The sequence below is a fragment of the Ylistrum balloti genome, unplaced genomic scaffold (assembly GCF_031769215.1).
Source record: "Ylistrum balloti isolate Yb309-2 unplaced genomic scaffold, AGI_CSIRO_Ybal_v1 Utg371942, whole genome shotgun sequence".
NCBI lineage: Eukaryota > Metazoa > Mollusca > Bivalvia > Pectinida > Pectinidae > Ylistrum > Ylistrum balloti.
The window spans coordinates 23,765-38,926 of record NW_026782952.1 but is presented as its reverse complement, the minus strand read 5'-3'; the positions used below and the strand labels follow the sequence as shown (position 1 = coordinate 38,926).

The 15,162-nt window shown below is 35.3% G+C and overlaps 1 protein-coding gene across 1 annotated transcript in view; it reads right to left on the bottom strand.

Annotated features, from left to right (window-relative positions):
* Positions 1-397: 397 nt before the first annotated feature.
* The window catches only part of LOC132563965 (C-type lectin galactose-binding isoform-like), a 33,155-nt gene continuing 18,390 nt past the window's right edge, over positions 398-15,162 (bottom strand). Inside the window, exons 3-5 of the mRNA XM_060228720.1 lie at positions 2,836-3,009; positions 2,179-2,346; positions 398-645 (exon numbers count right to left, since the gene is read on the bottom strand). Coding sequence (XP_060084703.1) covers positions 398-645; positions 2,179-2,346; positions 2,836-3,009 — 590 coding nt within the window. The remainder of the gene's footprint in view (positions 646-2,178; positions 2,347-2,835; positions 3,010-15,162) is intronic.

Sequence of the window (15,162 nt, the reverse complement as noted above, 5' to 3'; positions counted from 1 at the left end):
TTATAACTTCTGTGGCAACTACCACACACGCTAAAAATGATAAAATACAATATCCTATTGTAAAGTCTTTTAATCATCACGTGATTAATCAAACGCATTCCAACGTTTATTGTATTCCAATTTAGGCTTAAAGCCTTTATAAGAAAAGCCAATTTATAAACTTGCGAATTCCACTGACATCACCAGTCAAGTAGTAACTGACGCTTTGATGGAAATTGAACATATTGTTCTAAATTGTAACAGGTGATTGGAATTATTGCGGAAATCTATTATGTAAGCAATTTTGCTATATATAATTAAAATAAAATTAGATGTGTCATAAGGTTGCCGCTATATAAAAATGAACAGTGAAAGTAAGGTAAACGTTCATTATCCATCCGGATACTATAATCTGATACTAAATAATGTCCAGTCTCTCACAGACATATGTTTGTGAATAATCACAGGCATCATCACCAAGGTTTCTGTATTCAATGCTACCACAATCAGCGGAGAAGGAGACGCATGGCATGCAGACGTCATTTAATGTTACTCCGTCCCAGAAGGTTCGGTCGACCGTCTCCCCGTTCAGCCATACCCAGGTGCCTTCGTTGGCTGAGTCTGTGATACCAATCCACATTCGCTCATTTTCATACCCGTTAGAATCTGTAAATCCAAATAAGTAGTGTCAAGTTCAACAATTAGAACAAGATTATCAACAACGGAATCATCAGCTATACTAATGAGCATCAAACATGCCCAACTTGTTATATTCTTCTAATATTTCCCAATCAGATCATCATTAAAACCATTAAACTTCCCCATAATCTCTATCAACCTAAAGTGTGTATTACATTACCCGGTTTTTAGATCTATATCCTTCTGGATTTCAATTTCATTTCATTAGCTTGATTTTATAGAGGCAACGATTTCCTAACCACTTTTCTTTATATAAATAACACACGGTTAATATCTAACTCGGTGGTCAACATCTCACATAGTTAATATCTATCTCGGTAGTAAACATCTCACGTGGTCAATATCTATATCGCTGGTCAACATCTCACATGGTCAATATATATTTCGGTGGTCAACATCTCACGCGGTCAATATATATTACGGTGGTCAACATCTCACGTGGTCAATACTTATTTCCAAGGTTAACATCACACATGGTCAATATTTATCTTGATGATCTATATCCTACACGATCAATATTTATCTTGGCGGACAACATTTTACTCTTTTGCATTATATGGAACTTTTCATGACTTTATGATATTTTCTGTATACAATACACAAGATCAACGTTTCTTTGACATCGTTAGTCTGAGGAATAATTATATTCGAGAAATTGTTTTCCATTTGACAAACATTCACATTTACAAAATAGAATAAAACCTATATTAAAGCTCGGCAGTGAATGTTGTCCTTTTATCATTTTAGTTCGTAGAATGATGGACTTACAGAAATACAAGCCATCAAAGGGTCTGATGTGAACAGCATATGATATAATACAATATAAGTCTCGCATCACGTAACTTAAAATTAATTTATCATTGTCACGTGTAATCGATGATTGTGAACAGTGCTAGATGTGTCCGGTATATAGGTTAATACATGTAAAAGTGAAGCGAGAGTTAAAGGCACGTGACTACATATGATTCATATATAATTTCGGCGTCAAGAGTTGTAATGGAAAAGTGAAATGCGAGCAAAGATCATTCGAGTCATCACGGTCCAAATTATTTTTCTACCGAATTTGATATTTAGAATAAATACCATATACTTATATACGTATATACGTAATGAACTCAATTCCGATGAGACAACACGAAGAGAAGTTGTGCCGTTTCCTCGCGTTATTGCGCCAGCCATATTAAAAATATCATTTCAAGAATGAAAAGCAGGTGGACCGTCGAAAGCCACGCCCATGCATCCATGTTGAGTTTATATGATACATGATTTATGCTCGTTTGATTGTAGTGAAAAGGACCATCAAAACCGTCAACTTATTGTCATATTTCTCATTCAAAAGAGATATGTCTGTCAACAGTAGGAGAAGGAAAACAGGTGCCATGAAAAGGCTAAAGTAACTGTCTATACGGTAATATCATTCACATATATTATTGTTATACAGATATACCTCGATAAACTGGGACAGGACTTACTTTATGTCTATCTGAACACATGACATACCTAGATAGTCAGAAAATGCATCTAATTTTTCTTTTGTGTCAATGACGAGGAGTCGACCATAACTTTTTTCGCAACGGCTCTTGGCTTCGTCCCAATCAACGGAGTCGGTAAATACTTTCACACAGATGTGTCCCTCGTGTATGAAATCATATCCAGCCCGGGAACAACCTTCAAAAAGAAAACCAGACATCAGTAAGAAGATCAATTAAAGAATAAATGGTGTTATCAAACTCACTTTTGAATCCAGGTGTCATCCCCAGTCGAGCGGTATGATACAAGGCAGTAAAAGTTCAGATCTAAATGGTGTTATGTTTCAGGCTATGCCAAGGAAACATCAAAACGGTTAGAAGGTGGGCAGTGAGGCAAAGCAGTTGTCCTGTAATTTTAAGAGATTAATCAGTTCTATACAACACTTCAATCTTTTTCCGATAAGCTCCAGGAAAGCTTTGTCCCCAGAAAATTCAGAACCGTAGTATACACAACCGGAGTCGGGATGAACGTCATAATAGAATGTGTTGAGGAGGCAAACACGAGAAAGTAACACGATAAATAAAAACTACTAACTTTGGTTGTTTTTGTAGATTTTAGTAAACCCAAAACCAGTGAAAGGAATCCCTCCGATGGAATTTTGTAATTGGCTGTATCCTTGGCACGTACCAGTGACATCATTGAATCCAAATACCAAACAATCTATAACGGACGAACAGAGGGATGCACAGTCAAGCGGACGATTGGCTTGTGTTGTAAATACGACAGTTCCTGCCGTTGTTTGTCCAGGAACGTTGAAATCATTCCACCAATACTCGGACACAGAGGTACACAACACACAGCCTGTGGGTACACATATATAAAAGAAATATAGAAATAACCGTAAAGTTTCCTACAGCACAGTGGATAAACCAAGTTAATTAGATATATAATATGCCAAATGCATGTTATTTTCAATATATATGGTTTTGAATTACGCTAACACGTATTGCGTGAAAACATACATCTAAAACACGATGTTTTACCATGCTATTGGCATCCCCTCTCTTGGCTGATTTCTTGTTTTTATGCAACGCTGACTTTATTGAAGAGATTATCCAAACAGGTCACCGAGACATTGCCAAGTCCTTTAATTTCGCATATCGGTGATATATTTTATCTAAATAATACGAGATTATTTATCACGTCCATCGAACATGTATATACCCATCAGACATCGAACAGGCATATACCCATCAGACATCGAACATGTATATACCCATCAGACATCGAACATGCATATACCCATCAGACATCGAACATGTGTATACCCATCAGACATCGAACATGTATATACCCATCAGACATCGAACATGTATATACCCATCAGACATCGAACATGCATATACCCATCAGACATCGAACATGTGTATACCCATCAGACATCGAACATGTATATACCCATCAGACATCGAACATGTATATACCCATCAGACATCGAACATGTATATACCCATCAGACATCGAACATGTATATACCCATCAGACATCGAACATGTATATACCCATCAGACATCGAACATGTATATACCCATCAGAATTTGAAATAACAAAGATCCGATATTTTCTTCCTTATTTTACAAAATTTACGTTTCAACCCTTTATGTTAACACATCGTATTTAATTAGATTTCTCTTCGAAAACAGAAGGTGTCTGCAGTTTAACAGATTACCGATTATTACCTTGACATTTGGAGTCCAAAATAATTAATCATTTTGTATAATTCTAAATATGGATTCCCATGACTGCCAACCTGGGTCTCAACAAATATAATTGTTTAGGATGTCATTTCCTTTATTCTGATGACATTTGGGTACTGTATAAAGCAACCTCAATGTTTTTTCTTTTTTTTTTTTTGTTAATCCTCAGTATAGGATCCATCTAACGGCGTAAAATCAACACCATAAACTTAGTCACATGTTTAGGATAGTAAGTCTAGATACCCATCTAAGTATATAAGTATTAGTATTAAATATCTAAATGCGTTCCTGGAAAAAATACATACAGTGTCTAACTTTTTTGGAATCAACGAATTTTTGAGTAGCGTTACGCTGCTTACCTGTCATGTTTTGGAAACTGGTATTTGAGCAAAATTATCAATATCGAAAAGAATATGTTCACTGTTGGATACCTCTCTCTTCTACTCTCACGCGCCATGCAGCTTAGTATAATGACCATTATTGACAGTGTATTTATGGTGTCCTCCTCGGAGAAGTAAAGAACATTCCAGTAGAAAAACATTTTTCTTATGATGATTTTTAAAACAACTAACTTAAGAAAGTGGGTTTAAACGCAAACGAACAATGTGTGCCGTACATTTTTATTTTCACATATTGTTCTTATTTTTTATTCAAGAAAAACAGACATTCCCTGTTTATTGCGTGGAACCAGCTTTAATTTTTTCTTCTTTCATTAGAAGGTAAGGATATAATATTTGGATATCAAGAAAAATTAAAAACAAACTTTTCATCTAATTTCACGATCTGTAATCTGCAGAGCAACGAAAAAATGTTTTAGAATTAACTAAATCCGATATATGACCATCTTTTAGTATTTTCGAGGATATTTTTCATGATTGACAAAATGGGGTCATTGTGCTTTAATTTTGCAATTTTCACTCAAATAGTCGGTTTTCGAACATCAAGAAACAAGCTCAGATATTTATTTTCCGGTTCTAATTATCCGGGAATGTGGTCCACCAAGTCGTAATTCAAAAATTGACATTGTTGTTTGTGGTGATAACTCAGGAACCAGGAAAACGTTAATATTGTTGACGATATTAACCGAATAGCATTGTCGACTACACCATCAAAAAGTAGTCCACAAACACAATTTACAAAAAATTCGCCTTTTTAAATAGATAAGTACAACTATAGATAACATTGTAAGAACACAAAAGTCCCAGAAAATATGTTGGAATTCATTTTATGTAATTTTTTATTTACCTCCTGTCAAGCATCAAAGGAATTCATCTTTTACTCGATGTGTTCCGTAGTAAAAAGTTGAGACGAATAAATTTGTTGATTCTTCAGTGTTGTAGTGAACATATCTGTGACGATGTGTTCATGTATGTCTGTAATATATAACTTTTTTCAACTTGTGTATTGGCAAGGCCATGTTCTGTATTCAAATAATAAACAATTGTTGGTATAATATTTCTGCTTGTAATTACAAACTAATGTTAACATTTTGCTCTGTGGTCACCCATTATGTCTATATTAATCTGGACTGCATTCACAGTATTGTAGATGCAGTTCAGAGAGTGCGCATTAATATGTTTTCTGTGGTAGGCTAGACACAGTATGTTCATGAGCTCCCATAAATCTGAAAGTTCGCTTCGGTCCAATAACCGCACAGTTTGGACAACACAGAAAAAGTCACACAGTGCATCGTTGTCTACCCTGACACTTCCAGTTACCGATCACACAGCGAGAGTTTCACGATCCCCAGTTACCGATCACGCAGCGACAGTTTCGAGATCCCCACAAGCAGTTTCCTCACAAACCGTAGCATGTGTTTAATCGGAGTCCCTTTCTGCAAGCGATAATCCTCTTCCTTTAAACTCACTCAGACAAAACATGAATGTAAATGTCCAAACCAATACGGCTACACCAAGTTTCTTCGCCGGCTCATCATTTTCAGGCTCTTCGTTCACGTTTAACTCGAACTGACGTGACGCCGCCAATTTTTCTGAATGAATGGACCGGCACGGTAGGCCTACGGTTTACACCTGCGTAGTGAAATTTGAATTCTCTGGATTTAAGTACTGATATTAAATAGTAATTATTGAAAGTGTTAAACATATTCATTTCGTCAGCTAATAAAGTTTCAAACTTTATTGTTTTATCAATCTGTCATTGTTTTACTGTTGTTTTTCCACGCACTTTTTTTTGTCGTCGTCAATATGGCTGTTCCATCAACATCGCAACAACTAACGATTGAGCGGTAAATTTGAAAAAAAATGACAAAAATGTAAATATAACCATTGAACGTCTGTCAAATTGCATTTATTGTCAATATGAATGCAATCTGGGTGCCAATAAATGCAATCTGACAGACGTTCAATGGTTAATTACATACTGTTGTCATGTTTATAAAGATTCATAATATAGCAATATTTAACACAGAAACTGATATTGAAAAAAAATATATTGAGGTCCATATGAAAACAAATACGATACTTTATGATATAATATATACTATAATGTGTTATGTATTGCGCATTTTACAACTGGCATTATACTAATGGTAATTGTTTGACTACACATTATATAATGATAGGTAGAGATTATTGTATGACCATTTTGGTATCACATCCCTTATCAACCCAAGAGTTCTGATGATATCAACTTATGGAAATTTTAGACTTATCACACATACAATCAAAGTACTGAAAGTACTGAAAGGCTAAACGTATTGAAAAATGTTCACAGATAACCACAAAGCTATATTACTTTCCCCATACTCCTACACTTTGGAACGCAAACAAATTACTAAAATAAGAGAACCAGAGTCTATTTTTCTTAATTTTAAGCGATTTTATATCTTCTTTAATTCTTATTTCAAATTTGACGACAATAATGTGAACAAATCAAAATAGGTAAAAAAAAAATATAACAAAATACACACAACCATATATCTATCGCCAACAAGCCAAAAGATAAATAGCTCTATGATGAAGTTGACTAAATAAAACCTTTGAAATACCCAAGATGTTGCAATTACTATCCTATTAATATGAGGATTTAGACAAATCGAAAGGACTTTATACCTACTTCTTTCTTTTGAATGTATTGCAAAGTAATAGTCTTTACTTTTTTATAATTATATTTGTAGTTGCGGAAAGTAGATAAGGTGTGCACAGCATTTCAGATCGATTAAAGTGTAAGTAATTACATTAAATGTATTTACATGCCTATCTGGTTAGATTTTTCTTCCAGTAATCATGTCTATAAAGACATAGTTCTTTGAGATTAAACCAGACTTCCATATATATACAAAATTTACAATATTTTCACTATAGCTACTACTATTTCTGATCTCCAATGCATTAGATAATGTCACCATGACACGCTAAATGAATAAATACGTTATGGAAATACTTCGTTCTAGTTAATTGATAAATACAAACATGAATAAACATTTTTTTTTAATACGCGCTTTGTTTGAAGAAATATTTTCTTTTCAAGGAACTTTGATACACATTAACAAACCTTGAAAAATCAGCACAATCAACCTTCATCAAATAAAAATAAAAGACAAAAAATATCAGTTATAACAGAGTCAACATCATGATCAGTACAGTATTAAAAATATATTATTTATAAATCATGAGCACCAAATGTACCTTGCCTACGAAGTGCAAACTTTTTATCTTCAACAATTTGAAAGAGTGTCATGGCGGTGGGTGTGAAAAACCTGAAAAAGTGTCATATCGGCGGGTGTGCACGTGGGATTAACAGTCCAATTCGATGGCGTCTAATGAGGTAAAGTGATGTTATATATTAAGACGATCCTGCCACAACGACAAGGATTAAAATAAAATTGATGTTCTGTTTGTAAGTTTTGTTTGTTTATAAGTGCTGTTAGTTGATAATTCAAACCAAGCCCCCACACTAGCTTCTTATCAACTCGAACGTGCAGTGTTCTGTACGCTTACGTCTTGTCGAGAATACCGTAAAATATATTGTTCAAAATTTATCAATAGTTCAACCACACTGTGCTTCTTTTTGAAATATATAGTAATCGTGTTGTTGTTTAAAATATAAACTAATTTTGGATGCTTTTAAATAGCGATTTGAAAGATCGCGGCATTATTTACGCAGAAAATTGCCGCTAGAGGGCTCTAACTCTTTTCGATATTTCGGCCAATGAGAAGGCCAGGATTGGTAAATTTTGTCTGAAAGGCCGTCGCAACAGGCTATGCATACTGAGTACGTTTAGCCTAAAAACGATGTTACAGAAGTAAACATATGATAAGGTATGTTATATACTAGACTAAGCATTGTAGAACTTACACCATGACCTTTGGATATGCTATATATTAAACTATACATTTATGGAAAATAAGCAATTGGTAAAAATTGTAGTGATTATATAACAATTTTGATATGGTAACTTATGGTCAATAATACCGCTTTTTCAAGCGCCGATAACATTGCTTTGCTCGGCCTATCAGAACGGTGATTTTCATTCATGACATCAAAATTAAAAAAAAATATTTTTTGCAGGCAAAAGAAGTGTATGGGTTGGTATTTCGCTGTTGTTAGTTTTTGATATTATATGATGATATAATGCTGATATGACACGTCATTTAAAAAAATGTACTCACCCATTAATGAGTTGAACAAGATAAATATCACACCTGCTGTCATGTCGTAAAACACAATCCCGTTTATTGCACACAACGTCACTAGGAACGTATTATATAACGGAAATTGCACAGTCTTGAATATTAAAACGTTACTGTGAACGTGTTGTGAATAATGTCTATGAACGTGATGTGTATGCTGTACGCACAATCTTACGGTGAACGTATTTCGTATGGTGAACCACAATTCTATATATCAAAACGTTGCTGTTAACGTGTTGTATATGGTATACCACACAATCCTGAAAATTAAAACGTTGCTGTGAACGTATTGTGTAGGGTATATCGCACAATTCTGAAAATTACAATATTAATGTGAACGTGTTTTGTATCTTATATCCCACAATCCTGAATATTAAACGCTACTGTAAATGTGTTTTGTATAGTTTACCCGCAATTCTTAATATGACAATGTTACTTCGAACGTGTTGTGTATAGCATACCGCGCATTCATGAATATTAAAAAGTTCCACCGTAAATACCATGATTTCACTAAGATACTTGTAATATGTTTTAGTGGACGCTGTATCGCCACGAAACAATCTATATTCCAGTCTTGTTTTATTTGGTACATCATTCTTCTTTCATTTTTGTGATCCCCTGTTTTATCTTTATATTATTCTATATACAATATATACAATATCCTTGCAGGCATCTGATTATGTCTTCCTCTGCGAAACAATGATGAAGCTTTGCTTTTTTTAAGGACTGTTGTTGACATATCTAAATTTAGTAAATATTTGACTTCCCTTACTTTTATCACTCAAACACTCCACATAACAATATCAAACATTAGCCGATGTTTTGTCGAGTATCCCCGTGCCACAATGTAAGGCGTTTTAACATCACAATTGATGATTTGTATTACCTTTAGTATAGTTGTATTTTAAATCACGTTGTGTAACTGAAAAGTAAATACACCCTGTTTGGATAAGTTCTTTGGCAAACGATGACTACAGGAATGGCATATATTGAAACTGTTGAAATGAATGCTCATCTTTTATGAAAATTCATGTACTGAACTAGATGTTTTTAAATAATGGAGCTAGTGTCCTGCCATTCTAAACTTTGATATGTTTTCGATTGATATTGATTTGCCACCTAGGTTTTCAAATCAACGTCCTTAGCATCACAGACGAGTTCCTACCTTTCATGTTTATTTTTATGAAATCGATTGAGTAAAGAAGAGTTATTTTTCGATCGCTGGAGGTACTATACATTGTGTATCACACTCTAGTGAAGCTTTCCTTACTAAATATCCTAAAATACTAATTGAAGAAAGTGACATCTTGACTGTGAATTGCAGTTGCCTGTATGATGAGGATAACAGTAGAAGTGTCTTTAAGATAATCTGTTCCACGTACCTTTCTATATCGAATAGATACAATTATTCCGTCATAAATTATACAATATCATGTGAACTGCGACGTCTGTTTGCTTTATTAATGTCAACGGCAGAATTTTATTTAGATTGTCCTCTGGCTGTACAGAAAATTTTCATGTTTACAGACTCCATGATAATGTTTAAATGCATGATGTTAGTGATTTACCAGTATACAGTAGCACCAATGTATTGATACAGATAAAAAGATAAAATAACTTGTCTAAACTTCGAAAATTCCTAAATAATGTATTTGGCGCTCAATTTGATAGTTGGTTTGCAACTATAAGTAATATATCCACTGAAGCCTTTCGGATATACACACAAGCAATTGGTAATATATCTAAAAACATCTTTAATATCCACTGTTGGCGGAATTTACTTCTCTGAGGTTTCTCCTAACATGCATGCCACGTTATAATTGATTCGAATAGTGGCATGTTTCAGAATATACACATGCACTTGACGCCGTCCTTAAATGGTCTTATATATAATCAATTATTCAGGCTTCATCTACTGTTGCAAGGTTAGCTTGGAATACTACTGCCCAGACAGCGGAGATACGTGCAACTAAACAGCCGACAAAATACAGGAATTGAATAACATATTGACGCATAATGTATTAAAACAACAACACTTTCCCAATTCGTAGCAGCATATGTCCACACACATTTACTGCTCAAATTACAATAACCGAGAAACAACGACAAGCACATCACCGCCGAACGCGGGAAAAAGTAATGTAAACCAGCTGATAATAGATTTCCGTTTTTAACTGTTATATATATATATATATATTAAAAAATCATGAACTTTATTATTATTGTGATATGTTATTATAAATTGTGCGTGAACTATTTTTTGTTTTTAGTTTTTTTTGTTTATCATGTTTTACCTTTTGTTTCTTTTTTGTGTGTTTGTGTATTTAAACATATTATCATTGGTTTTTACTGTGCTACGAAATGATTGGTATTGTCCTTGCGCCTTAGTCGAGAAAGTACTTGTAGTTAACTATCTGGTTGGAAATATGAACATGTAAGACGAAAAATGTGTGTATAGTTGTGTGTACATGTATTTCATATCAATATTAACATTATGAGCAGTGTGAATGATGTATGTAAATAAATGTAAATATATATATATATGTGTGTGTGTGTGTGTGTGTGTGTGTGTGTATAACGATGGGGTTGCTGCACATCCCTGTTTAAATTTTGACTATTCTTTTGATCACTTCGTATTGTCATTGTAACGTGGGATTGGTGAGACACAACTGAACAATTCAAAGTTTATGTACACAAAATCAAAACCACATACTAGATATTATTTACAAGTTAGAATTATGTCACCCACACAATTTTCACACCACTTCCACACAACCGTAAAGTCAATTCACATGGACACAGCTGCTAAACACCGCCTCCACTGAATGAGATGCAGCAATTACATCACAGTCTCAAGGTTCACTTGCAATTCCGCTTCACACGGAGACAATACAGACCACCGGTTATAGACTGTCCGCACAGCCAATAACACAAGGCTGAAATCTGGGTACAAACCCCTGGCTTCAACAGGTAGACTTAAGTGTTGCATGTCCACCTCACCATATGCATTGCGGCTGTGTCAATGCTAATCGTCCGCAGGAATCAATCCTCGATGACCGGACGAACCTACTGGCACCATGAGAGCTGCCTTAGATGAGTGACAACAGCATGAAGAAACTGACTCTGTATGACGACGCAGCTTTCTCCATCATCTGGTTCGCATTAGAATGCACAGCCTGTATAAATTCTGTGCCCGTATTAGAATCCTGTATAATATATTACATCGATAACACGGCCCGATAGAGCCCCGTCATGGCTCCTGCTCGTGCGTCCTCCAGTGCCAACTCGCCTGTCCACTCCACGGACACCCCCGGGCGCCACACTACCATACTTAACGCGACACAAACACGGAAATAACACAAAACACGGAAATAATAATTAAGAATGCACGCGATCATGACAGTCATCAGTCGTCTTCGTCGCTTAGGCTTACAATTATGCCTTTAGCATCATGTGTGAGTCCTAGAAGGACGACACAGCTGTGTGACACCGTTCAATGTTCGGCTCGAAGGTATCTCACTCTTAATTATTAAAAGGTGCTATTCGCTTGTGTGTCTTTTGTACAACCTTACAGAAACATGACATATTGTACACAATCCTTATGATCATTTCAAATTCGAATACGTTCTTAAAATAATCCATCTTTCACCCTCTGAACACCAGTACATGCATTTTTATTAACACACTTTATCTAACAAGATGGTAAAAAGGATACATTTTTATTTTTTGTTCTACTGAAATCCTTAGCATTATTTCACAAAATATACGTAACCTACATACCATATTTAATCCCTTCGAATAGTAGCACGGTTCAAGTGTACTTTCTTTCAGAATATTTTATTGTCATGGTGGTATTGACAGTAGGAATTGGGCAACAGGCAGAGCCTATGAAAGCCCTCTCCTTACAGTGCATAAACAAGTATACAGACACATCAATCAAAATTAGAGATAACAGATAATAATAATATTAGGAATAAGAATGTAGAAGATAGATTCAAATGGGTGATTATATAACCGAAATGCAAAATAGGCATCACCATCGTTTGTATTATTGAGTTCCAGAACAGTAACATAAACTAAAAAATACAAATTAGGTATCACAAGATATTACAAGACTGGGTCAAAATATGTCCATTTGTGGTGGGACAGACTGCAGGTTCAAACAGTCCATTTGCACATAATCCTGAGCTGAGTCCCTAAAATGGACAGGCGGACCCACACTTGAGACATCAAATACAAATGAGAGATAGAAAAGATAGAAGTATAGAATGGGATGTACATTTGCTAAAATAGGCGACCAGTGTCAGTTATGAATCTCTGAACTATATCAAGAATAAATTTATTCATGTTTGCATCAAGTATAGGAGAACCTTTGAGAAATGTATCAATTGTAGGAGGTATAGAATCACTAAGGCCAGAAAGGGAATTAAAGAGGAGTTGTCTCTGGTTAGTAAAGAAGGGACAGTGGAAAAAGAAGTGGGTACAATCTTCAACTGGGTGGCCACAGTTACAGGCAGGATTATCTTTAAGGTGGGAATTGAATAAATCAAAATTCAGATTACTTGCAGAGTTTCTTAGTTGACATAAAATTATGTTAGCTTTTCTTTGTCCATTATATTTGAAAGTATCATTACAGTGGAAAGGAGAAATGGTAGCTTGCTGTGATAAAAGATATTTTTTTATCGCATAAATAGAAGTTAATGAGGGATACAGACAAGATGGGCCATTCCATTCATTCATGAGTTTTGGAAAGAAGCTAGTGCTATATTGACAGGTTCTTGTAAGGGGCACATCAAACAATCTATTGTGTCGAAGTGGATAAGGAGCATTATTATTGTTTATAAAAGGTTGGATAGAATCAAATACATGAGGAGGGCATCTGTTATTTAAAATCTTAAAAAATGGATATTTTGATGTAAATGTCTTCTTTTAGATAAGGGTATTAATCCAGACTCATTATATAGAATTGCATGACTGGTGCCCCGTCTTAGGCCAGTAATAATGTGAATTGCCTCTAGTTGAATTGATTCTAAGATGTTGCATTCCCTTTCTGTGCAATTAGCCCAAACAATATCAGCATATTCTAAAATAGGACGAATAAATGTAATATATATTAATTCAAGTGACTTTCTGTCAATTTTATACTTTAACATTCTAAGTACATTTATTCGTTTATAAGCTTTCTCATAGATAGAGTTTATGTGGTTTGACCAATTAGCATGACTATTAAAAGTTAGACCAAGGTGCTTATGGAAGGTAACTGTCACGTAAGCATGTATAGTTTGTCTATAAATGGTAAGTTTTAATTTGAGTTTGTTTTGCGGTGTAAGGACTCTTAATTGTCCGCACCACTGGGCGGATATACGTCACGGGCTTGACCGGTTGTGCACGGAATGGACACTTGTTTACGGTCCACAGTTTTGTGAGTTCGTGTAGCCGATATGTAAATATAGCTGTTTCCGATATTGTGAACAAGGCACAGACGACAGACTGTGGTAAGTTATGTTTCTTTCTTCCGTTTCCATATGTTTTTTTTTCTGGCATTATTTTATCCATGCCGTCAAATCTATCGGGTCAAGCAATCGAGGTGTCGGTGCGCTCCGATCATGCGTAACTATTGTTGATACATGTAGTACACTTGTTTTGTGGTGTGTTTCTGCTATATCATTATTATTTCATACTTCCTATTGATTTCTGGTGTATTTAGATAATATAAACATAATAGATTGTTGTGTGTAGAATTATTCAATAAATATAGGGTTCTTGTCCGTTTTAAAATTCTATGGAAGCTCTGAGCTAGAGCTATAGCGTTAGTTGGAGTGTGTACACGCACTGGGTAAAAAATTATGGAAGCCGTGAGACGCCACCTTCTATGAATTGTGCTTAGTCGTGTTTTTATAGCCATTTGGAGCCGCACACTTATCCCTTTATCTTTATTATATTGATTTACGTATATTTACAATATATTAATGAATATTTATATTATTGATAATTAATTATTAGTTAATTAGTATGCCCGGTGAGAGTGAATCTGTGTGACTACAGCATTATTTTCCACTATGTATTATTGTAGCTTCACATAACGGACTAGGATTCTCAGCTATCAAGCCAGGACCAGTCAGCTGTGCCAACTCATTGTGACTCCAGCGTCAGGACCGACCGGATAAGTTCTCTTCGCCAGGGTCAAGGTCAGCATGGAAAACATGTGTTGGGTCGTTACGTAGGCCAGGGTCAGCGACTTGCTTGGAGGCTGAGTCACAGTATATCTACTATTGGGATGGCTGTCGTGTCAAGGACACTAGTGTGTACATCCCAGGTTTCCTGTCGTGTCTTGGACACTAGTGAGTTTGCCATTTTGGGCGTTTCAAGCAAGCATGGTGCTGCTTGATGTGTTTATACCTCTTGGCTCTGGATTGAGCGTGGTTGCAGGTTAGCGACTGTCTTGCACCGGAACTGTACCAGGATCCCATTCGTCGTTGTGTGTGTAGCTACAGACTGTAACTTGTAATAATTGTGTTTGTGAATGAGTGAATTAGTGAGTGTGACGTGTGGGTATTATAGGTTTTTTTATTTAATCTCTTTATTGTCATCATTGTAAATAAACA